We start from the raw sequence: 24,852 nt of genomic DNA, 5'->3' as shown, positions 1-24,852 counted from the left end.
GGTGGAAAATCAGCAAACACACCTAAATTCGCCGCCAACATCGTAATATATGGTCGTGGAACTGGCAAGAAGGTGCGGCAGAGACGAGTGATGCGATTGATATGAGCGGGGGCATCCTCGTCGTCACGACCGTGGAACTGGCAAGAATTTGTGATGGCGGTCATAATGTAGGATGGAATCTGCCAGGACAGATCGTTCGGGATGTTTGGAAGGGTGATGGGTGAATTCCCACCGGCGAAGCCGGTGGTTGCCTGATCGTAAACTGTCCTACGGGCCATGTGAGCTACGGGTGGTGGACTAGGTGGACGGGTGGGTGGCGGGGAATTGTGGGGTGAAGACTTTGGTGTAAAATCGAACGCTGGGGTGGAATGTGAAGATGAAGTAGAGCTAGAAGCACGTACCTCGGACGTAGAAGATGAGAAGGAAGACTTGAGTGTAAACGGAAGCGGCGGCGGTCCCTGCGAGCGCGTATGGGGCATCCACTGCAAAAACTAAGAACAAACAAGTAAGAAGACTCTACTAAACGACTCGACTAACTATAAAAGACACTAAATTACTTAAACACCTACGACTCAAACGAAATAAACAACTAGCACGTAATATGTCAAGTAAGTCCAAACAAAGTAATCAACGCAATCGCCAAGAGTCCCCGGCAACGGCGCCAAAAACTTGATGTGCTGAAAATGGGTTAATTAAAACAACTAAAATTACCCTAATTCTAGACTCTCTAAGCTTTAAATTTATAAAACTAAGACTAGATCTATACCCTAAACCACACAACCGGCAAGTGAACCGATCAATGTAGTAAAGCTAAAGCAAGTCCGAGTATCGAACCCACGAGACTCTACTGATTACGCTATAACTCTATCTAAACTTAGACTGACACGACATAACTAAATTGTTTATTAATTTGGGGGGGCGAGGTTTCTAAATATCCTAAATAAAATAATAAAATAATGCTAGAAGACTAGACACGAACTCGAACGAAGGTTTTGACCAGTGGTGATGAAGACTACCTAGGCTAGACGCAAGCTAAACTCAGAATGGATTTCTATTCGATAATTTTGTGGTGTGGAACCGGGATCTTTAAATGCTAAACCTATTAAGACACCACTAAGCCCCTCAAACACTCTCAAGGCGATTCTTGTGGCACTACCTAGGATGTTATGCTCACCGGCTTTCTAGATTTTCCTTTCAGTCCTCTAGTTTCTTGAAAGTGCCTATGTAAGACGCTCTACCTTGCCGCGGGAATGTCTAAAGCAACTACAGGTTTTAATCTTGGTTTAATAGACAATGGAATGTTAAGGACTTATAACCAAACCGAGACCTATTAATACCCTCGAGCCTTACAGCGACGAGTTTAGCAGCACACTTGATTTTATTAAATTACCGAATATTGTTTCTAAGGTTACTTACGCGTTTTCACCCTAAAGGATTAATGACCTATTACGTGATGTAGACACTCACCTAAATCAAGAACCCTAATATAACCCTATTTTGTGATAAAGACCGTCACCAAGGATTATATGAAACAAATATCAATAATAAGATAATCACAAGCACACATACGCACCAAGTTAAATTCCCATAGCGTTTACAATGCAAGAAAGATCCACAACCACGACAAAAATCAAATAAAAATCCAAACTTTGTTATGCCATAGTCATTAACCTAGGTAGTTTACGGTTTTTAGCCGGAAAACATAATCAAGAACATAAACCAAGTCATGCTAAATTCTGAATTCATCATGCAACAAAATATAAACGAACGAGGACAAAGAAACAGGAGGTTTAAACCCGCAATCTCTACTCCCGAGCGCTCCAAGATGTTACCCGATGATTCCAAGCAATACCGTAGCCTTCAACAGTCTTCAACAGCCTCCAAAAGTCGCCTGAGAACTCCAAATTCGTATATCCTCAGCTGTTCACGTTTTAACATCTTATAACCTTCAAAAACCCTAGATTTCCATGCAAGTTACACATTCTGCCGACATAAGGTCTTCAAGCGGCCCGCGTAACATGTTCTGGTAAGTCTACGCGGCCCGCTTGGATGCTTAAAACCGGAAATCCTTATAATAACTCTCGCGGCCCACGTTGATGTATGGGCCACGTTGATGCGGGCCGCCTGAACTTAAATGACTCTGAACTTTCTTTTTAAGTTAATGCGGGACGCGTGAGGATGCTTGTAAGCTTACGCGGCCCGCCTGGAAGCTCCAGAACTGCATTTTCGCTTCGTTTCAGCTCCCGACTCCTCGATTTCCGTTCCAGCCTTCCGCCTTTCCAGATTTTGACTCATTTTCGCTCCTTTTGGCTGTAAAGACCTGGAAACACAATTAAATCAAAAGTATGTACAATCTATCTAAAACCAACACTAAAAACCAATAACTAACGACTAAAACCGATGCGAATACCGATGTATTTTACAATACATCAAGATTGAAAGAAATGAGAAAATTGTGAAGCTTGAAACCTTGCTATTTATAGGATTTGAGGGTGCACAAGATCATGCCAAGTGTCTTGAGTGGTGAGCAAGGATTTATATGATCATTACAAGTGTAAGAATCAGGTTTAAAGGCTTGGGGAATACACAACTTGGAGTCCAAGAACATGAAAACCATGAGCTGATTGAAAAACTGGTGCTGGGGACTATTTACGGACCGCAAGGGTCCTGGTTTGAGGACCGTAAAGGTTCAGCAGGGGGCAAAAGTTTCAAAAATGACAGCTTTGGTCCCTGGACTTGATTTGTCGCGTTTTGGCACTTCTACCACCCATTAACCCCATTTTAAGCTCCATAATGAAGTTAAAGTATATTCAACTTGAATTATGCCCAAAAATGTCATGGATGTCGGTTAGTTCGGTTGTACGGTTGCGTTTTTCGCTTAATTACGACGAAAGTTATAACGAACGTGAAAACGACCGAAATTGTGTAACGAATGATATTTTTGCATTCTTATCACTAAAATACAATATTTTAATGATTACAAAAATTATTGGATGTGTGTACATGGTTCGTATTAAGAAATACGCGAATTAGCAGACTTTCGCAGTTTGTCGAAAATAGTCCCTGTGATCGAATAAACTTGTTTTTGACATACCGAACCCTTCAAAACTTATTTCTAAGTTATGTAAAGGATATTTAGGGTATGTTTAGCTTATATCATTGTTCCGGAGTGTACGTTGCGTTAAACTGATTACGTTTGCGTAACAGTTTACGTATAACTTCCAGAAAAGCTTCTCGAGAGTTCGAAATTGTACAAGGATTGAAATGTGTAATTGTCACATGTAATTATACAATCCCGGATATGGAACACAAGATTTCATTAGTTTTGAAATTGCTCGGAATTGTATAATAGTCGTAAAGGCACAAATGTCACAGAATGTGACCTCTGGTTCATCATAGGACAAGTGAACTCTCACCTCTTTGTTCCGTTCAAAAGCTCCCTTAGCTGTATGAAATTGTTTCTCACTCTTTCTTCGGGAGTTATCTCCATCGTTTCTACCGGGAAGAGAACTTCACTCGGTGAAGATGGGGTTACTTGTGTGAGAGGAGGTTTTTAAATTGTAGAACATCTTGGGATGACGATTCAACCCTAGGTCTGTCCGTTCTTGTAGAACTGCTACCTACCCCTAGTGTAGCTGGAGAACTAGAGGCAGGCAATGAACTCTTCTTGGGATTATCTTTCGAAATGGGATCCTTTACGGCCATTAGAGAGATGGTAACTTAGGAACAGGGACTGAACTACCAGAATTTCTGTTCTAAGTAACGCAGCCCCATGGTGGGTGCCACTTGTTAAAACAACAAGAGTATGGCAGGGGGAAGGTCCAGGATCCACTCCGGCAGATAGCATCTTGATCGGAATCTACACACAAAGAACACCGTTAGGAGATGGACATTATTCTTAGTTTCTTTTGAAATTTGAATAATCTTTTAAATTGAATTTTTGTTAGTTTCTGTTGACATTTCACATTTGACTAATTCCTTAAAATTAGTAAGTTTTGTTAAAATTTGATTAAAGTATAAAGAAATTGTTTAATCAATTATTTGATAATAGTTTTAGTTTTAATCACTTGTACATTCTTCTATAATCACTTGTACATTAAAGCATTATCGACTTGTACCTTTTTAATCCGTGCGTCGATATTGAACAAGACAACTAACGAAATGTCGACAAAAATGTGTAGGTCGTCATGCTATCTTTAGATTTTTTTAAACAGTATAGTTTATAAGGTATGTCAAGAATACATAAAAAAATTATAAGTTTGTTGTGGAGGGGTGAATTGTAACTAATTATCTATAATTTTGTTAAAACTTCAGTGATTTAAGTGTAATAAGTTTAGGGGCAAAAAAATAAATAGAGTTTAAAAGACCAAACTACCCTCATTTTAGGGGTCTTTCTATAAATAAAGGGGGGGGGGGGGGGTTCTTATTTTTTGGGTATCTTAAAATACCCCTCACTCATGCATTATTATAACTAGTAGGGTGCCCGCGCGATGCGGCGGGGGACGGCATTTCATGGTGATAACATTAGCAAGCTGATCTTTGGCTCGTTTAAGCGATATTGAAGAGAGCTTGAGCCGAGCTCGAGTTTTGAGTTTCACTCCCGAGCCGAGCTCGAGCTCAAATAAGTAGGCTAGAACCAAGCTGAGCTCGTGCTCGAGTTTCATAAAAACATGACGAGATAAGCTCGAGTTTCATAAAAGCATGACGAGCCGAACTCGATCCTAGTTAGGCTCGGCACGGCCACACCCCTACACTTTATGCCCTAAAGAAATTTATAAATAGTTAGTTGTGTATATCATAAGAAATTATGTTGTTTCCATAATAATCTATTTTATGCAAAATGATAAGATTTTATGTAACTAATATACATTTTGAGCCGCTTTTAACTGGCTCCACAACTATTGTTCGTTATATTGTTTAAATCACGTGGCATTCCCCTGAATGGAAGAAAGTAAGAAACTAATAGAGAAACCCAAGCCTAGTCAACTATCCCAGAGGTTTATATAAATCCAGCAAAACAAATACTAAAGCTCCAATGCAATCTTGATTTGCTGATTTAAACTCAATCCTGTTCCTAAAGGCGAGCCTCTTTTGAAACTTTATGTTACCATCAAGTATGGGTTCTTCACCTTTTAGCATTATGTAAACCTGCATCATATGTAAACCTTCATTGAAGTTAGGCCAACCAAAATTGTAGTATAAAAGAGGCTTCTTCGCCATTTATTTAAAAATCCTCATTTGGAAAGTTGTATTTACGACAAAGTGTAGTATAAATACCTCGCAACTCACAAGAAGTTGACCTTCACTGAAGTTAGGGTAACCAAAACTGGTTGGGGCATTTATACCACTCTGTCAAATAAGGTTGTGACATCTTTCCACAGTGTTGCATTGATAGCTTTTTCGCTGTTAAAAGAGGAAGCGGTTAGTGTACGGTTTTATAACTTGGTAAAATGGTTGTAAGCTTATGAAATAAAGGTGGTGCCTTTCATGAAACCATGCTACAATGTTACACAATCCATTTTTTTATACAAAGAACTCCCAAAATCATATACGCCATTGTACTTTAAACTAATTTTATGGTTTATATCATAGTAACCAAAGATGCTCTAGAATGGAATTCACATGCTATTACGAAGAGTGTTAACAAGAAAAATATGGATATCAAGACGGAGACATAAAACTACCATGCGACAAAAAGAAAAAAAATAAGAAACTGCTAAATAAACTATAAGATGAATCCAGGTAGGTTAAGGAAAAGGACTGGTACCAAGTGGTAACGCGTTATGAAAGAATAAAAGAAATAGCTATTGGCTTAAAACATAACTATTATCGTCAGCTATTTGTCAAAAAAAATGGAAAATAAATAATAAGAAGCCACCATTAAAGATTAAAAGATCTAAAAGAAACACTGAGCAAACATATTATACCTTTCAAACAATAGAAAAGAAGGAAATGTATTAGGCATGTAATGGCGGCGTAATAAGAACCAAGAAAAAATACTTACTTTGAAGGTGTGATTTTATGCCTTCACCTTATCAAATTGGTGAAAAAATCATGCTCTAATCAAATGAATAAATATGTGATTAGAACAAATGTCTGGTAAACATAACACACACACCTGCACCTCATAATTTGGAAAAAAAAAGTGTATAGATAAAAATGAAAGCAGTAGACAAACAAATTCAGTTATTGTTAAAGGACAACACATATCTCAACTATTCTTTTGTGGTGCGATTTTTAATTGGTGTGGCGGAGTGTAGTAATATTTAAAAAATTAATCAGCAATAAACTTAAAAATAAAACAAAAAAAATTATTGTTGATAATCACACATACCTTAGGAGTGGTGCTTTACCTTTTTTGAGGGCTTGTTTGCAAAACCGAATTGAATCTGCCCATCATGACATACGTTTTAGTTAAATGATGTAAATGACAAAGCTCTCTAACATGCAGACTCATTCAAAAATATTTACCACTGTTTGTTGTTTCCAAATCTTCATCACCTCCCTGTCTCCATTCCTCTTTCATATTTCCCATTTTAGGCAAGTGAGTATAAAAATGTAAAAGAAAATACAATAATTAGTTCCCCAATAGTTCAGAATTATAAGCAAGGACTGAACGGGTCCGTTGACTCTCAGCCGATTGATTTCTATTAACAGAGGTATTTTTTTAATGAAAGTGCTCGGTCAACCAATGCACTCGCTTTGACTCATTCAGTCCTGAAGTAAAAGGTTTTAGAGTGAGGATCAAGATACCTTTATCAAACCGCCACCAATACTTCCTCTTGTTGAAAGCATATCAAGGAGAGATGTCACTACACCACCACCTACAAGTTGCATAACAAATTGCTTCAATGAAGCTTTCTTCAGTAGGTTCAAACAGATGAAATCTTTTTCATTAGATTGGATTACCAAAAGTATAATGGGAACTCCAAGAAAGAAACTGAAAATTAAAGATGAGCAAGACAAAGATGTGTCAACCTTTGTTTTTCTTGTTTTAAAGTAATGTTTTTCATAGAATTTGATGAATTTGTTATCTCAGATGGTACCCTTATGGGATGTTTCATCTTTAGTAAAATCACAAAGGTTTTCCAATTGAGCAGATCTTGGGTGTGGCTCGGCTTGTTAAACCCCTAGTTTTTAATAAAGAGAATGAAAGTTAGAAAGTTCACCCCAACCCAGAGAGTTTCATGTGGCAAGCTGCATAGTCTTCAAATAAGGCATCCACATCCTGGTTCAGATGAACAAAACAATTGAGTATGCGTCATGCAAGTACTTAATGCAAGGGTTCAAGATGTATATGTACCCATAACAACATTTTTCTCAATGAGGGTCTGGAACACATGGTCTTCAAGAAAGGCTCCGTAGGCAGGTGGCGACATGTGACCCTCTTTCTCAACATCAAGAAGGTCTCTGTTTAAAACTAATATTTAGGATTTGCATCAAAATATAAATTGAATCAAATAAAAAAAATCTTACTTGATATAGCAGTTGTCAGATCCAAATCTTTGCTTATCGCACACAGCTCCCTGTAATTTTCCACAATACAAATTCTACTTAGTCAAATACAAACATAAAAATGAATGTAGTGACGCAAACCAAAGTAAAGCCACCATATAGTGTCACAACGTCTTTATCCTCAAGAGTCACAAGACCAAAGGTCTTTAGATATACAACCCTTAGATTATGTTCTGCTGAATTACATACAAAGGAGCATCTTAATAACTTCATGGCTTCATTTAGACCAGATTATTAATAGCCATAAAAATCAAACCCAAATGTCTAAATTAGACAATCAAAATGCAAACCTATTCAACATAATAAATTTTGTTTGATAAGAAACTATACTTCTTTTGTTAAACTCAAGATAGTAACCAAATACAAAAAAAAAAAAAAAAAAAAAAAAAAAAAAAAAAAAAAAAACCCTAGAATAAAGTTGTGAATCAATCTTACCGGAGTTACCGGAATCTTCGCCGAAACTTGGTTGGATGGTTTGATCCTCCTCTGATAGTTGCAGGAACTTAATGCACTTACCACCATAACTCGTAACTATATCTGTTTCTTACAGAACCCTAGATCTGGACACCCTAAGTTGTCACCGCCACTGTTCAACCAAGTAACATAACCCACACCAAAACCTAAAAGAGAAAGCTAGTGAGAAATTTTAAGATTGATTAACAAAGAATCAAAATTAGATAAAGTTATACCGAATCCAACACCAGATCCGTTGAAATTTGTAAGCACCATCCTGATGGAGCACTCGTGCAACGACGACGAAAAGGAGTGTGTCTCTATCACTTACTACTCTCTTTATGCAAAATGAACGGATGAAAAGGTGGCAGGTGAGTTGTGTTTGGGGGAATTCAAATTTTGAAATTGGAGCTCATAAACGTACATTATCCTTTTTATTGTTGTATTGAGTTTTTTAAATTTCAAAATCTAAACCTACATTACGTTTTTTTAGCTTCAACGTGTACTTGTGGCTTTTAATTAAAGATGGTACCTCTTAATTTTTGCATTCCCTTTCTTACATTTTACATTATCTATACTAATGGTGGTAGTGGTGGTGACAATTAGATAATCGGTAGTATAGAATTAGTGGTTACAATTTACTAATTGTTTTTATGAATTATGCAGTTCTTTGTTTCATATTGAACAATGCTCTTTTTCCTTTTTATATCTAATTTATGTTTTTATAACGTGTGGCTATTTCTATTTACATATTATTGTACGAAAAAGATTATTAGTTATTATTTTCTTCTTTAATCACTTGTACATTAAAGCATTATCTACTTGTACCTTTTAATCCGTGCCTCGATATTGAACAAGACAACTGAAACGTCGACAAAAATGTGTAGGTCGTCATGCTATCTTTGGAATTTTTTTAAACAATATAGTTTATAAGATATATCAAGAATAAGTAAAAAATTATAAGTTTGTTCTGGAGTGGTGAATTGTAACTAATTATCTATAATTTTGTTAAAACCTTAGAGATTTAAGTGTAATAAGTTTAGGGGCTAAAAAATAAATTGTGTTTAAAAGACCAAACTACCCTCATTTTAGGGGTCATCCTATAAATAAAGAGGGGAGAAAATTCTTATTTTTTGAGTATCTTAAAATGTCTTTGTCTCATGCATTATAATATAGTATAGATATATTATAGATATAAAGTGATTTGACGTTAAAAGAAAACATATTTTTGATTATTTATTTAAATTAAATTGGAGATAAGTCAAAGTAATAAATTAAAGGATTTGTTTTAGTTCAAATTCATTGTTTAATATGTATGATAGTCAAAGACTCAAACTAGTAAAACCATATATCGTTTAACATGTATGATAGTCGAAGACTCAAACAAGTAAGTTTGTTTACCAAAAATTACGTGTTTATTTTATATCAATCGTTCCAACATAAATTACTAGCATTAGAGACCAACAAAAATATTAAGTACCATTCAAATCAACCCCAATATAACCAATTCTTTTAAGCCACACAAGCGAAAGATGTTACACTTCTTTGACCGAAAAAGATTATCTAGTCAGTCGGTGACACTGCCAAAAAATACTAACTTTGCGAAAATCAATTTAAATACAAACAAATCAAATGTTGAGCACATGAGTTATTCTAAAAGGGTACTTATTCGAGTTCAAAGGGTCATGCGTAGTAATGTTATGACCCTGAGATCTATGGATGTAGTTTTTAAAAGACTTAGTTTTGCTATTTAAAAAGGGGGCAACAAAATGACCAACAAGCACACCAAGAGAACTAGGATCCAACAACGATCAAACCCAACGTTTTATATGCAAATTCCACCAACTTTTCGATCTCGTCATAATCGATATAACCATTGTGGTTAGCATCCGCAGACCTCACCCCACACCACCCCTTAAAGGCGGTGAACCGACCTCCTCTCATCGCACGAACGGCTTGCTGGAGTTCTTGTTTACTAATCCGACCATCTTTATCTTGATCAAATGTCATCAACCATATCTTGAATTCCACCATTGTCAATATATGTACACCATTTTTGCCGACTGCATTACCTCCGTACATAGTCTTCATCTTTGTTTATGATGAAAATTTCTCAAGAGTTTTAACACTTATATACAAGTTTAGAGAATGTGATTCTGTGTAGGCGCAAGAATATATTGGTTGACAATGAGTTGGTTTTATTCTCAAATCATTAAAATATGTGGAAAATGCATAAATCATTCCTCAAATGATTAAAATAATATACGGAGAATGCATTAATCAACTATGTACGAAAATTCCTTTTACATAACAGTATGTAAAATTTGTACCGTAGGCTTACATATCTTTCCACTACATTATTATTTCGAATATTACAGGGGCATATTTAAAGTAAAAAAAGTTTAGATTAATAAAAAATTATACATTTAATAATCTATAGGTATCATTAAAAAATTATAAGATACAAACAGTCATAAAAATAAACTAAATACGAATACAAACTTGTATAGTTTTAAAAGGAATAATGGATTTTAATAATCTCTACTATTGCTTATTGGCTGGCAACGGTCTCAACTTTGAAAATTCCCACTAGTGGTCCCATCTTTTCACAAATTGGCCTTCAATGGACCCTAACTAGAGATGAGCACGGTACCCGTTTGGTACCGAAAGTACCGGCCCCAAAAAACAGGGAAAAGTGGTACCGGTACCGAATACACCGGTTCGATACCAGTATACCGATGTTTTACCCGTAAATATCTGTATCGAAAAACGGGGAAATGATAACTGGTACCGAATATACTGGTACGGTTCGGTACCGGTACCCGGTACCAAATGCTCATCCCTAACCCTAACTAACAGAACCCTAACGCCGTTAGTCTCCAGTCGCCGGAGAAACGTTTTTGGTCAGAAAAAAGTTCCTAAAGGTCCGATTTATGGTTACAAACATGTTTGGGATGAAAAGAAAATTGAGTTTTCTGGCTGAAAAGTTGAGTTTTCCGGCCAAAAAAAAGTTTTCCGGCGAAAAAGAGTTTTTTCCGGCGACCTTAATAATTAGAGTTTTTTACTAGAAAATGTACTTAATGCTGTGTAATAAGGTTTCAAAAAAGTTTCAGACTAAAAGGTTGAGTTTTTCGGCCAAAAATGAGTTTTCCGGCCAAAATCGTTTTTCCGAAGACCGGAGACTAATGCTGTTAAGGTTTTGTTAATCAGGATCTATTGAAGGCAAATATGTGGAAATATCGGACCGCCAGTGGGAATTTTTAAAGTTAGAACCGTCACCAGCCATCAAACAATAGTTAAGATTATTAAAATCAATTATTTCTTTTTAAAATTGTATTTGTAAGATGCGAAACAATTACAAAATTAATATATCAATTTATCAAATGTATACAAACCTATTAAAATAGGACTCCACCAAGGGTCCGCGTTGAGTCCATTTCTTTTTGCGGTGGTCTTGGATGAGCTGTCCAAGTCGATTCAAGAGACAGTTCCGTGGTGCATGCTTTTTGCCGACGATATAGTGTTGGTTGCTGAAACGAGACAAACCCTAAATGCGAGGCTAGAGGAATGGAGAGCAGTCCTAGAGGGCAATGGTTTAAGGATCAGCCGCTCAAAGACTGAATACCTCTATTGTAATTTCGGTGGTGCAGATGACAACGAGGACCCCCAGCTTACCATTGAGGGTCAAGTGGTCCCACAAACGACTAAGTTCAAGTACTTAGGATCGTTTGTGCAAAGGGACGGGGAGATAGACAGTGACGTATACCACCGCATCCAGGCTGGTTGGTGTAGGTGGAGAGCAGCCACTGGGATTTTGTGTGATAGGAGGTTCCCAACAAAATTAAAGGGAAAATTTTATAGGGTAGCAGTTAGACCGGCTATGTTATACGGGACAGATTGTTGGGCCATCAAGAAAACACAAGCACGTAAGATGGAGGTAGCGGAGATGAGGATGTTGAGGTGGATGTGTGGCCACACGAGGTTAGACCGAATAAGAAATGAGGTTTTTAAGGAATGGTTAGGAGTGGCTAGTATATCAGACAAATTAAAAGAGGAGAGATTGAGATGGTTTGGGCATGTGAAGAGGAGACAGTTGACAGAACCAGTTAGAGTAGTGGAAACCATGACAGTGGAAGGAAGGAGGAGTAGAGGCAGGCCCAAGTTGACTTGGGATGAACGACTTAGGCAAGATTTGGTAGAGTTGCACCTCTCCGAGGACATGGTTCAGGATAGGAGCTCGTGGAGACGTAGGATTAAGGTTAAGGACTTGTAGGGGAGGGTATGGACGTGCCCTAGCTTTGTCTTGGGGGGAGGGGGGATAGATTTCTTTCTCACTTTACGTAGACCCCATGTATGATGACTTTCTTGTATCTATACCTACATGTTATTTGCTGATAATATATCTAACTACTGCTACGCTATATACTTATCTCTCTTTTGTCTATTTAGCTGTTGGTTGTTTTGGAGCCGGGGGTCTTTCAGGAAGCAGCCTCTCTATTCTGAGGATAGAGGCAAGGTTTGCCTACATCCCACCTCCCCCAGACCCTACCAATAGTTCAGCTATTTGTGGGATTTACTGGGTATGGTTGTTGTTTTACCTATTAAAAAAACGTGTAATTAAAAATGAAGAGAAAAGTAGGATTCTAGAAGCATAGTGCTATTCTCTGCTAAAAAGAGCCATAGTGACGACTGTCTGTCACTGGAAACATCCATCTTTTTGTGTGATATTTTTTTGTATGGATACGAAATTAAAATCATTTTGTTCATATTTTTCTCATGTGTTATATACCGATAAATATAATGTTCCATTTAATGGATGTTATTGATTTTAATCCTCCTTTACAAAACCGTTATATTGATTGTTAATTTTGCGTAAGTGACCTTATTTGTTCAACTATTTAAATTTATTAAAATAAATATGGACCTAAAATTAACATCTTATTAAATCTTTTCGTTAGTATTATTAATGGACTTATGTAACTCTTTAAAGTTTATGGACATAACATCTTAAAAATCTTTTCGTTAGTATTATTAGTGGACTTATGTTTATTTTTATTTCATTTGAACGGTGAATTAGGATAAATGACGGACAACTAGAGTATAATCGTGCTACCAACGAAACTACCCGATTATATCCTGTGCAAACAATTCATTTCACCAACATATCACCTCTTCATGAATAAAGGGCAATTAAGTCAATTCATTTCACCAACCTATCATCTCTTCTTGAATCCTATATCCGTAGAGAAACAATGGTAGTGTCAAAAATCACCAAATATTCATCTAAAAATAGACAAAAAAAAAAATTGGAAACAAAAATTAAAAAAAAAAAAATCAAAAAACAGCTCTGCCATTCAGATTACGTTGCGGTGAAAAAATCACACGATCTCATTCAATGCCGTTCCTCATTTCGAAATGGAAATCCTTTTAATCTTCGTTGAAAAATTTCTTCATCCAGAGGTAAATTTCACTTATTATGTTTGTTTTAGGCTCTAATAACATAATATAATCATCAATCTCTGTTTTGCAGTGGATTTGGAGCCATAATTCTTGATTTCTTCGAGTTTTCGGGGGCCAAAATCCAGAGGGGTTTTCTGGATTTGACTCCGGGGATTTGCCAGTAAGATTTCCATATGTTTGTTCGTAATTTTGTGCTTAGTTTGATAATTATTGAATGAATAAGGCCACACGGGGCGGTCCCGTGATGGCAATGTATAACGCGTGAAATGGTCACGCTACACCGCCGCCGGTGTGTTGAACACGCGTGGAATTCACAACGCGTTAAGCCGGTCACACGTTGAACTTTTGATTTTTTCGAACGTTGGATCATTTGAACGTTGGATCATTTAGGAGTGATAGAATTCCATCACTAGTGATTCCACCCCTCCTACATTTCTATCACTAGTGATGGAAATTTGATTGATGACATGGCATGATTTTATTGGACATTGAGAGTGATAGATTCTATCACTAGTGAACCACCCCTAGTCCCCTAACACATTTGTTGGTATTATTATTATTATTATTATTATTATTATTATTATTATTATTATTGTTATTATTATTATTTGTTTTCATTAGTTTAATTTATTTTAAAGGTGAGTTAAATTTCATTTACGTCTATGTGGTTTGCCAATTTTTGTCATTTTAGACCAAATTTTAAAATTGTACCATTTTCCTCCCTAAGAGCATTCACAATTCGTTCCCAAAATTTTGTGAGAGAGCTTTTTATTTTATGAAAAGTGATTGTAGGTGGTTGTGAGTAGAAGAGAGAAAAAATGTTACTGTTTATCTGTAAATTTGAGGGGACACTGTTCACCCACTATAATTTTTTAATATATTTTAAAAGTGGTTGTGAGTGAAGAAGCGAGAAAAGGTAATCACAAAAGTATTAAAAAATATTATTTAATTGAAATGAGAGAGAAAATTTAGTTGTTTTTAGTGAATTATAGGGTAAAAAAAATGAAAGGGATGTGAATGCTCTAACATTTTTGAAACGTGCCATTTCAGTCCAAAAAAAATCCAGAATAAAGTGCATAACATTCTCGAAACACTCGATTGAAGTGACTTCAATAAGGGAAAATTACTAAAATAGACAATGTTGACCAAGATTTCTTCAAAACAGAGACACTTTTTTTTCAAATTTCTAAAGTGTTTAGACCAATCAGAAAATGCATCTAAGTCTTAGCCGGTACTTTTTGGCACAAAAATTCATGTTTAGCTGGTGCATTGCCGGTTAGACAGCTCGTTGGTTAGCCGACGTCTATTTAGGAAAAGTAAAAAAAGTATGCCTATTTTGGAAAAGTCAACGTCAACATTGTCTATTTTGGTAATTTTCCCGTTCATAAACAGCAGAGCTAAAACGTTTCATTTTAGTTGTTTAGAAAGAAATTATACTTTCTCGAAATGTGATACACAGGGAAAGAAACTAATAGAACCCGGTTTGCTACTTCTAACCGGGTCCGTTAGTTTCTCCATGATAGAACCCAACCCGGTCTCTTTGCCACAAACTGGTTCCCCATAAATTTTAAGTCTAATGTAAAAAAAAAAAAAAAAAATCTGAATAGCATGAAATGTAAATTTCTGTGAATTTCAGATACCCAGCTGACTCTACGTGTCTAATATTTCTGGAATGGATGAAGAGAAAGTTGGGGAAAAAAATTCAAATGAAGCAAACCCCGGTGATCAAGACTCCCCTGATTATGGCAGTGAGGATTCATTTGTAACTCCAGATTCATCTTCAGGACGGTTTAACATCGATGTTTCTCCAAATGAAGACAGAAGTGGTTCAGGTAAACGGTCTGAAAAGCATGACTCGAAAGATAGTGGTTCATCAAATAAACAGCCTGAAAAGAATGAGTCGAAAGATAGTGGTTCGAATAAACAGCCTGAAAAGAATGAGTCGAAAGATAGTGGTTCGAACAAACAGCCTGAAAAGAATGAGTTGAAAGATAGTGGTTCGAATAAACAGCCTGAAAAGGGTGACTCGAAAGATGGTCATGTTGTTGATACAGCTAAACCGTTATCTGTTAAAGAAGCTGTTTCCAAGTTTGGTGCTATTGTCGACTGGAAAACTCACCGAGCTCAGAAGAATGAGGTATGTAATATATATGCTCGACTTCTTTTAGTTACTTGAATAGATCATGTTATTGGCATTGTGTTCTTTTAAAGATGTTTGATATATAGATACATACATGTATCCAAAGAATAATATTGTATATAAAAGATAAATCCTAGTTGCAACCCGTGGAGGTAGGTCACCTTGACTAAACCACGTAAATTCTCGTGTTCTTTATTTTCTGCTACTGTGTGTGTGTGTGTGTTTGTTTTGCTTCTCCTGGGGCCAACTCTAATCCGATACCTAACACATGTTATATGTAGTTATAAAAACTATATCAGGCCAAGTTTGAATACGCTTGGGGCAACTTTGACGGTTTTCATTTCAAACTAAGTGTTTAAATGCTACCAGTTTGAAATGTTGTCGGTAAAATAAACTTAGATCGACCCCTTTTTAGTATGAGAAAATCACATAATAGCTAATTTATGAGTGTTATACCTTTGTAGAAATGTTAGGAAAAAAGCCTTTCATAGCGGTTACATGACATATTGGTCGCATACCAACTTTTACTCATGTATGAGACGTTTTTTTCCCATAAATAAAAACTTAAAACGCTTATAATACGTGACAGTGTGACACTATATCGTGTATTATATTTTCACGCATCAAACGTCCTTTCAGTGATAGTTAGCTGTCAAAATTCAATATATGCATGACAGTAAGACGCGTAACACGTTAGGAACTTATTCGCGTATCACTAAACTGACGTGCTATTTAAGTCCAAAACCGTGCTGTTTAGATGTTTAATTTTCAAGTTAACCCTTCACTTGAATCATCATATTCTATTAAAAAGTTGTTACACTTACTCTAAGTTCTTGTGTGTGTGTATGCAGAGACGCAAGTTCATAGAACAAGAACTCGAAAAGGCCCAAGAGGAGATACCAATATTCAAACAAAAATCCGAGCTAGCCGAACAAGCAAAACAAAAGGCATTAAAACACCTAGACGGTACCAAAAGGTTAATACAAGAACTCAAACTGAATCTAGAACGAGCCCAAACCGAAGAACGCCAAGCCAAACAAGACTCAGAACTCGCGCAGTTACGCCTCCAAGAACTTGAACAAGGAATCACCGATGAATCATCAAGTGTAGCAGCCAAAACCCAACTCGAAGTAGCCAAAGCCCGCCACGAAAATGCAGCTTCAGAACTCATAACGGCCAGAGCAGAACTCGAAGAAACGTGCAGAGACTATGAAATATTAATATCCGAACGAGACTTTGCGGTTCAGAAAGCGAAAGAAGAAGTGTCCGCAGCTAGAGAACTCGAAGAAGAAGTCGAAAACTTAACGATCCAGCTCATAACAACGAAAGAATCTATTGAGCACATACATGTTTCACATTTGGAAACCGAAGAACATTGGGTTCACGAAGCGAACGAACGAGATCAAGAACTGTTGGCGTTGGATCAGGAACTGAAACGAACCGAACAAGAGTTAGAGAAAGTTAAACAAGAGATTGTTAGAGCAGAAGACTTGAAGTCGAAGCTCCAAACCGCTTCGCGGTTACTTCATAGTTTAAAAGATGAATTAGCGGTTTATATGCAAGGGAAGGTGCCTGAAGAAGATCATGAGAAGTTTACGCGTAAAGATGTACAATCAGGTGTCGCGATAGCGAAGAAGAATCTTGATGAAGTTATTCGTAATATCGAAAAAACAACCGAAGAGATAATGAGTTTGAAAACCGCTGCAAAGTCGTTAACCGCACAACTAGAGGGTGAGAAACAAGTTTTGGAGAATATCCGAAAGCAAAAAGGGTTAGGAGCGGATACGGTTGTGAATCTTGAATCCGAGATGAAAAGGGCCCGATTAGAACTCGAAGAGATTCGAAGAAAAGAAAAAGAAGCCCGTGAAAAGCTTGTGGAACTCCCGAAACAGTTGCAAAAAGCAGGTGAAGACGCTGAACACGCTAAGTTGTTTGCCGAAGGAGCCCGTTTGGTGTTGAAAAGAGCGAAAATAGCGGCTGATCAATCCAAAAATGAAGCGAGTTCAATACTGAGTCAACTCGCTACGATTGAGAAGGAGATCGAGGCTGCACGGGCTCAGGAGAAGTTAGCATTAGGAGCCATTAGCGCGCTATACGAGAGTGAGTCGGCTCGTATTACGAAAAAAGAAGACCCAAAAGGCGGGATCACGATCACGTTAGAGGAGTATTATGAACTAAGTAAACGGGCCCATGATGCGGAAGAAGCGGCTGGTAAACGGGTTGGTGAAGCCATGGCTCAAATTGATGAAGCAAAGGAGTCAGAAATGCAAAGTTTGAATAAACTTTTACAACTGAACTCGGAAATCGCTGCGCAAAAAGAAGCGTTGAATGTTGCGTTGCAAAAGGCGGAAATGGCTAAAGAGTCGAAGTCGAATATAGAAGACGAGCTCAAGAGACGAAATGGTGAAACGCGAGAAGAGGTGGGTTTGAGCTCAAGAGATGAAACGTCGAAAACGCAGAATGAAACGACATCAGATAAACTTGTTGCATCAAGCAGTTCGAAGAAGGAAGGATCTTCAAAAGGAAAAAGTAACACTAATGAGGGGAAATCTAGTAGTGTTAGAGGGTTGTTTAAGAAAAAGAAGTTTATGCCAAAGTTTTCACTCATGTTTATGGGGAAGAAAAAATCGACTTCGAATAAGCATTCTTGAGTATTCTTTTACTTCTTGATTGTACAAAGTACCCTTTGTAGTTTGTTGTATCATATACTCGGTAATTTCTTTGCATGTTGGTTGGAGACTTGGAGGTGGCGATACAGGTAGAAAGGCGTCGGTCTGTTTTGATGGAAGTTCTAGGCTGAACCACTAACTAGGGCTTTAAAAACTACAAATCAAACCGGACAGGTTAGTGGGACCGACCAAAACGGTTTAGCTCGCAGGTTTTGAACATATTCTTTTTTTTAACCATCGGTTTGTATTATTAATTTTTAAAAAAGCTAAAGAGGGTCATAATATACTACATAAACATAAATTCATTTTCAAATAATAAAAAATAAAGGGTTTGAGGGTGGGTGGGTGGGTGTGTGTGGGGGGGTTCTTACTACTGAGAAGGGGGTATGCGAGCCCCCGTTACAGAGGCTCTCATTAATCAGGAGAACCCCACCAACACTCAATGGCTCAATATGAAAGACGTCCGTCCAGTTTGCAACCTCTACTACATCTGCCTGTGTAGCAACTTAGCAATATCTAGACTACTTCAATATCGTATACAGTTATACAGTCATACACCTAGCCAAACTTTAACACATCAAATGGTGACAAACAGAGTAGCACGATGATCAGCAGACTGTGACGTCGTGTTTAAAATTCAGCGAATTAGGCACGACCCAGTTAAGATTTTTTACCCAAACGAACTCGTATTTTACGGTTTACACAATTGCTTTCTTTAAAACCAGAATTGCTAGTATTTTTCATCATTTAACGGCACTCTTTTAAGCTTATATAGAGTAACAAAGTGTAGATGATCAAAGAGACCAAATCAATAGCAGCATACAGTTTCGATCCTAAACCCATTTTGATCAAATCTTGAATCCATAAACGGCTTTTTGAATATGCCAAAAACCCCCATTTTGATTGATCTTAAACTCATAAACGGCTTTAAAAACATGCAAAAACGACTCGTAAATTTGCTAACAAAAAATCCAAGATCCATACTCCGAACCTTTTAACCTACAATTTTACCCGTCATAACTAAGACTATCACAAAAATCACAACCTATTTGTAACTGACCGAGTTGGAATTTCCATCTCTAGAATAAATGAACTGCTATTGTGTCGTATCCACCACAAGTAATAACTTACAAGTGCTCATTTTTTTGTGAAAAACTAACAAGTGTACCACATGGTGGTTAATGGAATACTTTTACTAGTTAAACAATCATGCATTTCGTTCAATAGTTTTTCCATGAACCGAGACCCCGGGCCCGTATATCAAACGACAACGGTCATTGAACGAACTAACTATTCGAGTGACCACTTCCTTAAAGAACATGGATGCCATCTGCAATCACAACAAGAAGTTATCATATTAAAGACAGATAATATACACAAAAATATCTATAAGCAAATATTTAAATGATAAAAATCCATTTATCTAAACGAGTTAGCAAGTTAAATTGATGAGCTTGAACACGACCCACATATTTATTTGTGTCAAAAGGTATCAACCCTAACCACAACACACTTAAAATCTTGTAACCTGAACATGACCCATATAACCCATTTATCTAAACGAGTATGAGTTGGTAGACTGTGAATGAGTTGTTAACCAGTTTTAATAAATGGGTTAAACGGATTGTAGTAATTGGGTTAAACGGGTCGGTGGGTTGTTCTTATAAAATATATAATTTTTATTTTTTAATTCTAATTTTCAGCATCTGGATCCAAAAGGTTCAAAATCTTGCCATTTTCATCCGGCTTGTTAACTCCATCCATTTTTCTCCGTTAAGTCAGGGGTATTTCCGTCTTTTTTGTTAACTTAAAGGGCGATTCAGTCTTTTTCAGGGGTATTAGGTCTGTTTACATAAAGTGAAAAAGACCAAATTGCCCTTTAAGTCAACAAAAGGACGGAAATACCCCTGACCTAACAAAGAAAAATTGATGTAGTTAACGAGCCGGATGAAAATGGCAAGATTTCAAATCTTTTGGATCCAGATGCGGAAAAAAAAACCTTTGGACGAAAGTCACAAAAATTGCCAAAACCTCAGGGGCAAAAATGGCATTTTACTCTATTAAAAATAAGTAATAACTTTCCAAAGTTAGCAAAATGATAATTACCTGCGAGTATAAGGGTGACTGGAACTTAAAATCCACAAAGAAATGAAGATCGCATGTTCCCGGAACAGGTCCAGGATTGAACTCCCAAACGTTTATTAAATGATCAAAAAGGCTGCTTTGTGAAGATGTCGTCTGGAATCATAACAAAAGCAACATCAAAATGCATTAATATTAATATCAAAACCAATTACAAACATTTCTTGATTCAAATAAATGATAAAAACGCTCACCTTTATCATTTTCGGTTTTACCAATTGCACATGAGATACATAGCTTTCAACAAGAAATTTAAAACCAATTTCCAACTCAGCGTCAAAAGACGAATCTGAATGACGTTGAACTATATCCGATCGCTGACACCATGGAAGAAAATCCTGATACATATCTACAGCAGCAACTACTGCAAATAATTGCTCTGGAGAATATCTGAAATATAAGTGGGGTAATATAAGTTCACCAAGCAATTAAACAGGTCAATGGGTTGAGTGACTTTTTGTGTATTTTTTACAAGTTTAGGAGCTTTAATATACCAAAACTAATAAAAAAACCCCGCGCATTGCGGAAGGAATTCAGTCGGTATCAGTTCAGTTCGTTACGGTATCGATATAGTACCGATACTCGGTATAGCAACCGAAAGGAAAAACTCCAAAAGTACAATACTGAAAATCGGTATAATTAACGAATGCAAGTTATTTAAAGTATACGGGTGCGATTGAAAGTTAAAAAACACACACAAAAAGCAAAAACCACAAAAAGGGGCTCATTTTAGTACAATACCGACACTCGGTATAGCAACCGAAAGAAAAAAACTCCAAAAGCACAATACTGACAATCAGTATAAATAACGAACGCACGTTATTTAAAGTATACGGGTGCGCTTGAAAGTTAAAAAAACACACAAAAAGACAAAAAACCACAAAAGAGGCTCATTTTAGCGTAGATAGGCCTGCTCCTTTTAGCAAAAGGAGACGGTGCATTCTAGCATCACCTCACTATTCACACGAAGTTTGTATTATATATAATGAGTTTGGAGAACTTTTTCCATGCAAAACAAGAAAGTATGTTCGTTTTTATGTATCTACCCTAAATCTCTATGATTACTACTTGCATGAACTATAATAAATAGAAAATTACTAAATTACCCCATAATACGCTTCTCCTCATGAATTTTAGACAAAACATTACTTCCTTCATCCCCGTCACCACAGCCCAGAAATCCCCGCTTTTGAATAAGAATACCAGAAGACGTATTTTGCAAGGAGAAAGGAACATCCTTACGAAGACCAGCAACCGGATGAGAAGAAGATGGTAATGTTTCAATAGTAGTAGTACCAATGGTTTTGAAACACCGACTCTGAACGTAACTTTCCAATTCAGGGTTGTTTTGTAAGCATCTTATTAACCGTTTGCCACTGTTTTTGGAAGTAATCAACTTCCCCACGGCCTTTGAAGTTGACTTCAATGATAACATGGCAGCACTGAATACCTGTAAAACCGAAGGTAGATTTTAGATCCCTCTCATAACCGAATACAGTCTGCAAAATGAAAACAGATTGTCCAAATACTCATTACTTCATTGAGTATTACTATATTGGTGTATGATGTGCAGAATCATAGTAAGCTTCAAACGCAAATTTTACAATAGGTCAATATATGTTACCAAAGACAAATTTAGCACCAGAGTTACTGTAACATCCGACCTCACATACCAACTAATATTGTATGTTTTGCCCAAGAAACGTTTTACCTAATTGCTCCCACCAAAGCACATTTAACCACTGTGTTCACCTCTCAACCACATTCATGCGCCCAATGCATGTTGATAGTATTTGAGGCCAGCACCCATTTTATCCAAGTCTCTCTCTATGAATGGACACGCATTCCTAATGTCCATGTGGGATTAGATCATAGTTGTTAAAAGCCATCGCCTCTTGCGCCTAGGCCCAATTTCCTAGCAAGGCGAGGCAATTGCGCCTTAAGTTGAAGCAATTGCGCTTTAATTCTCCAGGTGATGGTTCACGCACATATTCCAACGAGATTCCTAGATTCAAATGAGTTTCCAGCCAATTTCTTTAAATTATGGCAAGATTCCAACGAGATTTCTACTTTTATCTAACATAAACTATTTTTCTACACTAATAAACTAGCATTTATAACTTTTGGTACTAAATAGACAATATAAAATGTTATATAATAGCTTTAGTTTTATTTTATTTGAAGAATAGTATTAATTTTCTATTTTATATAAAAATATTTTAAGTCTTTCTGTTGTGCGCTTTCTTTTTCTCAGGCCCGCGCTTTTTTTGAGCCTTGCGCCTAGGCCACAGGCGAGACCTATGCGCCTTGAGTGCGCCTAACGCCTTTAATAACTATGGATTAGATTACTATCAATTCCTTAATCAATATCTGATCATCTCAAAGATATAGATATCGCGTTAATGGTATTTGAGGCCAGCCAGGCATTCCTAGTGTCCATGTGGAATTTTGCCTAAGGTGTCTAGTTTACTTTTACTAACGAGTACCACAAAACAAAAAACATATAAACCATATCCTGACCATCTCAAAAATACAGATATCACATTAATGGTATTTGAGGCCACGCATTCCTAATGTCCATGTGAAATTTGCCTAACGTAGTGTTCGTTGCACATAATGCAATGCATAGTTGTCGATAGCGAATAGCAACAAATAGCGACAAGGCACCTATAGGCTACGTAGCGAATAGAGACAAATAGCGACGACTATTTTATAAATGGCGATTACACTAGAAAAAGAATTTTGAAAATTTTTATATGTATATTACATCAAAATACCCTTGTATATATGCTATTTTACATGTATATTTAACAAAAACCTATAAATCCAGCTATTTTATAGCTATATCTAATTGCTATTTACACCAAAAAAAAACAATCGCTATCATCGTTATTTGTCGCTATGACCCATACAGCGACACTACGTCGCATGGCTACATAGCGCGCTATAGCGGGCGCTATAGCCGCTATTAACAACTATGATGCAATGGATTCTGAATGGAATTGGAATGTAGATTTCATTCCTTATGCTGTTCGTTTTAACAAAAAAAAAATGAATTAGAACTGTATCTAGATCGCCGGTTCTACTTCTTTCTGGATACAAGGTAGGTATGTCATTTTACATATTTTAAATTCCAATTCCATTGAAAATTAATTATACAAACCAAACACATTATGGGATTTCAAAGAAATACTTTAAAATCCCACTCCAATTCCAATTCCATTCCATTACATTACACGAAACGAACACTATCTAAGTTGTCAAGCCAAATCCTAAATCAACTCCTGACCATTTCAAAGATATGGATACCGCGTTAATGCTGTTTGAGACCGAATATTCCTTACATTCCTTATGTCCCCTAAGGTATCTAGATTACTATTTGATAATATCACAAAACAAAAACATATAAATCAATTCCTAAATCAGATATTGTTGTTGTAATGTTCATATAAACATCGAATAAGATAATCAAACGAAAATACATACTAGCAACAGAATTAATAATGAGCTAAAATTACATAAATCCCTAATTATATCTTCTTTTTTTGCCCTAAATCCTAAATTCATAACAATAATAATATATTCGGAGGCAAAACATAACAGATTAAACTAAAGTAAATTAATAGAAATTATACCTTCAAAAGAAGCTGATCGGAAAAAGAACAAACGTGCTTGGATCTGTGAACAAATTGCAATAAGAATGGAGATAGAGAAACTTGAAATAATTAGGTATGAATTCACCGGAATATTCGTTCAGTTTGCGGCGGCGTTGCAAATCGGTTTCAGATATGTGACCGGAGACGGTGGCTGGAGGCGGCGACGGTGAATCCGACCGTGGGTATGGGTTGTTGTGTGATGACGGTTTATAATTTTGTGTGGTGGCATATGTTAAGCATCATTTTTATTTTATTTTATTTTATTTTATTTTATTTTATTTTATTTTATTTTATTTTGGTCATTATTTTAAAGGTTTTAATAATTAGGTAAGAAAACTACGTGTAATGTGAATTCAACGTGTTTATTTTCTTTATAAATTTATATAATAATCCAATTTAATAAAGATATAGCACTTCACAAATTTTAATATTGATTTCCTTTATTATAGAAAAATAAAATAAAATACATTTACACGATGTTCGAGGGGATGGGAAGGAAAATTTTCTCTCATAATCTCTCCAATTTGGGAGGATGAATATATGGTCATATTTGGTCATATTTTCTTCCATTTTCTATAATGAAACTCAGAAACATGGTTTTTCATATTTTCATCTATTTTTTCCCTCCCCTCCCCCTGTTAAATGAGTCCCGCGAACAAAGTGTTAGGGGTGACAACCTATAAAATACATTTAGGGGTGACAACCTATATCGATATCGTTAGTAACATATAATGCAATATGAATAACTTAAAAAGAATTAGAACGACTCAAATAGGCCAGTGTGTTTAACGTGTAGTGGTTGATTTTTTAATTTTGA

The 24,852-nt window shown here is 36.4% G+C and overlaps 2 protein-coding genes across 4 annotated transcripts; one reads left to right on the top strand and one right to left on the bottom strand.

The window, feature by feature from the left end:
- Positions 1–13,178: 13,178 nt before the first annotated feature.
- LOC110914622 (protein WEAK CHLOROPLAST MOVEMENT UNDER BLUE LIGHT 1) lies at positions 13,179–18,294 on the top strand. 2 transcript variants are annotated; one of them, XM_035986959.1, is made up of 3 exons: positions 13,179–13,588; positions 15,065–15,565; positions 16,420–18,294. In XM_035986959.1, exons 2-3 carry the CDS (start codon positions 15,101–15,103, stop codon positions 18,217–18,219), a joined length of 2,265 nt encoding a protein of 754 aa, XP_035842852.1. In that variant the 5' UTR covers positions 13,179–13,588; positions 15,065–15,100; the 3' UTR covers positions 18,220–18,294. The 2 variants fall into 2 exon arrangements, with proteins under 2 accessions (XP_035842852.1, XP_035842851.1); XM_035986958.1 differs by lacking the exon at positions 13,179–13,588 and having other exon boundaries at positions 14,319–15,565.
- Positions 18,295–19,287: 993 nt separating this feature from the next.
- On the bottom strand, positions 19,288–24,273 carry LOC110914629 (coenzyme Q-binding protein COQ10 homolog, mitochondrial). 2 transcript variants are annotated; one of them, XM_022159418.2, is made up of 6 exons: positions 24,121–24,273; positions 24,015–24,057; positions 21,486–21,829; positions 20,574–20,769; positions 20,344–20,475; positions 19,288–19,567 (listed from the first exon to the last, which is right to left on the bottom strand). In XM_022159418.2, exons 3-6 carry the CDS (start codon positions 21,812–21,814, stop codon positions 19,445–19,447), a joined length of 780 nt encoding a protein of 259 aa, XP_022015110.1. In that variant the 5' UTR covers positions 21,815–21,829; positions 24,015–24,057; positions 24,121–24,273; the 3' UTR covers positions 19,288–19,444. The 2 variants fall into 2 exon arrangements, with proteins under 2 accessions (XP_022015110.1, XP_035842847.1); XM_035986954.1 differs by lacking the exons at positions 24,015–24,057; positions 24,121–24,273 and adding an exon at positions 22,091–22,200.
- Positions 24,274–24,852: the final 579 nt, after the last annotated feature.

This window comes from Helianthus annuus, chromosome 2, assembly GCF_002127325.2.
Source record: "Helianthus annuus cultivar XRQ/B chromosome 2, HanXRQr2.0-SUNRISE, whole genome shotgun sequence".
In the NCBI taxonomy this organism is placed as follows: Eukaryota; Viridiplantae; Streptophyta; class Magnoliopsida; order Asterales; family Asteraceae; genus Helianthus; species Helianthus annuus.
This window is presented reverse-complemented; position numbering and strand designations above follow the sequence as displayed.

Bases quoted from the DNA above. Each gene is read 5' to 3' on its own strand.
- LOC110914629 (XM_022159418.2), bottom strand. From the start codon at position 21,814: ATGTTATCATTGAAGTCAACTTCAAAGGCCGTGGGGAAGTTGATTACT. The intron at 20,770-21,485 runs GTAATTTAGTAA...CTTATATTTCAG, and splicing joins GAGGAGAAGCGTATTATGGG to ATATTCTCCAGAGCAATTAT. The intron at 20,476-20,573 runs GTGAGCGTTTTT...TTATGATTCCAG, and splicing joins TAAAACCGAAAATGATAAAG to ACGACATCTTCACAAAGCAG.
- LOC110914622 (XM_035986959.1), top strand. From the start codon at position 15,101: ATGGATGAAGAGAAAGTTGGGGAAAAAAATTCAAATGAAGCAAACCCC. The intron at 15,566-16,419 runs GTATGTAATATA...GTGTGTATGCAG, and splicing joins ACCGAGCTCAGAAGAATGAG to AGACGCAAGTTCATAGAACA.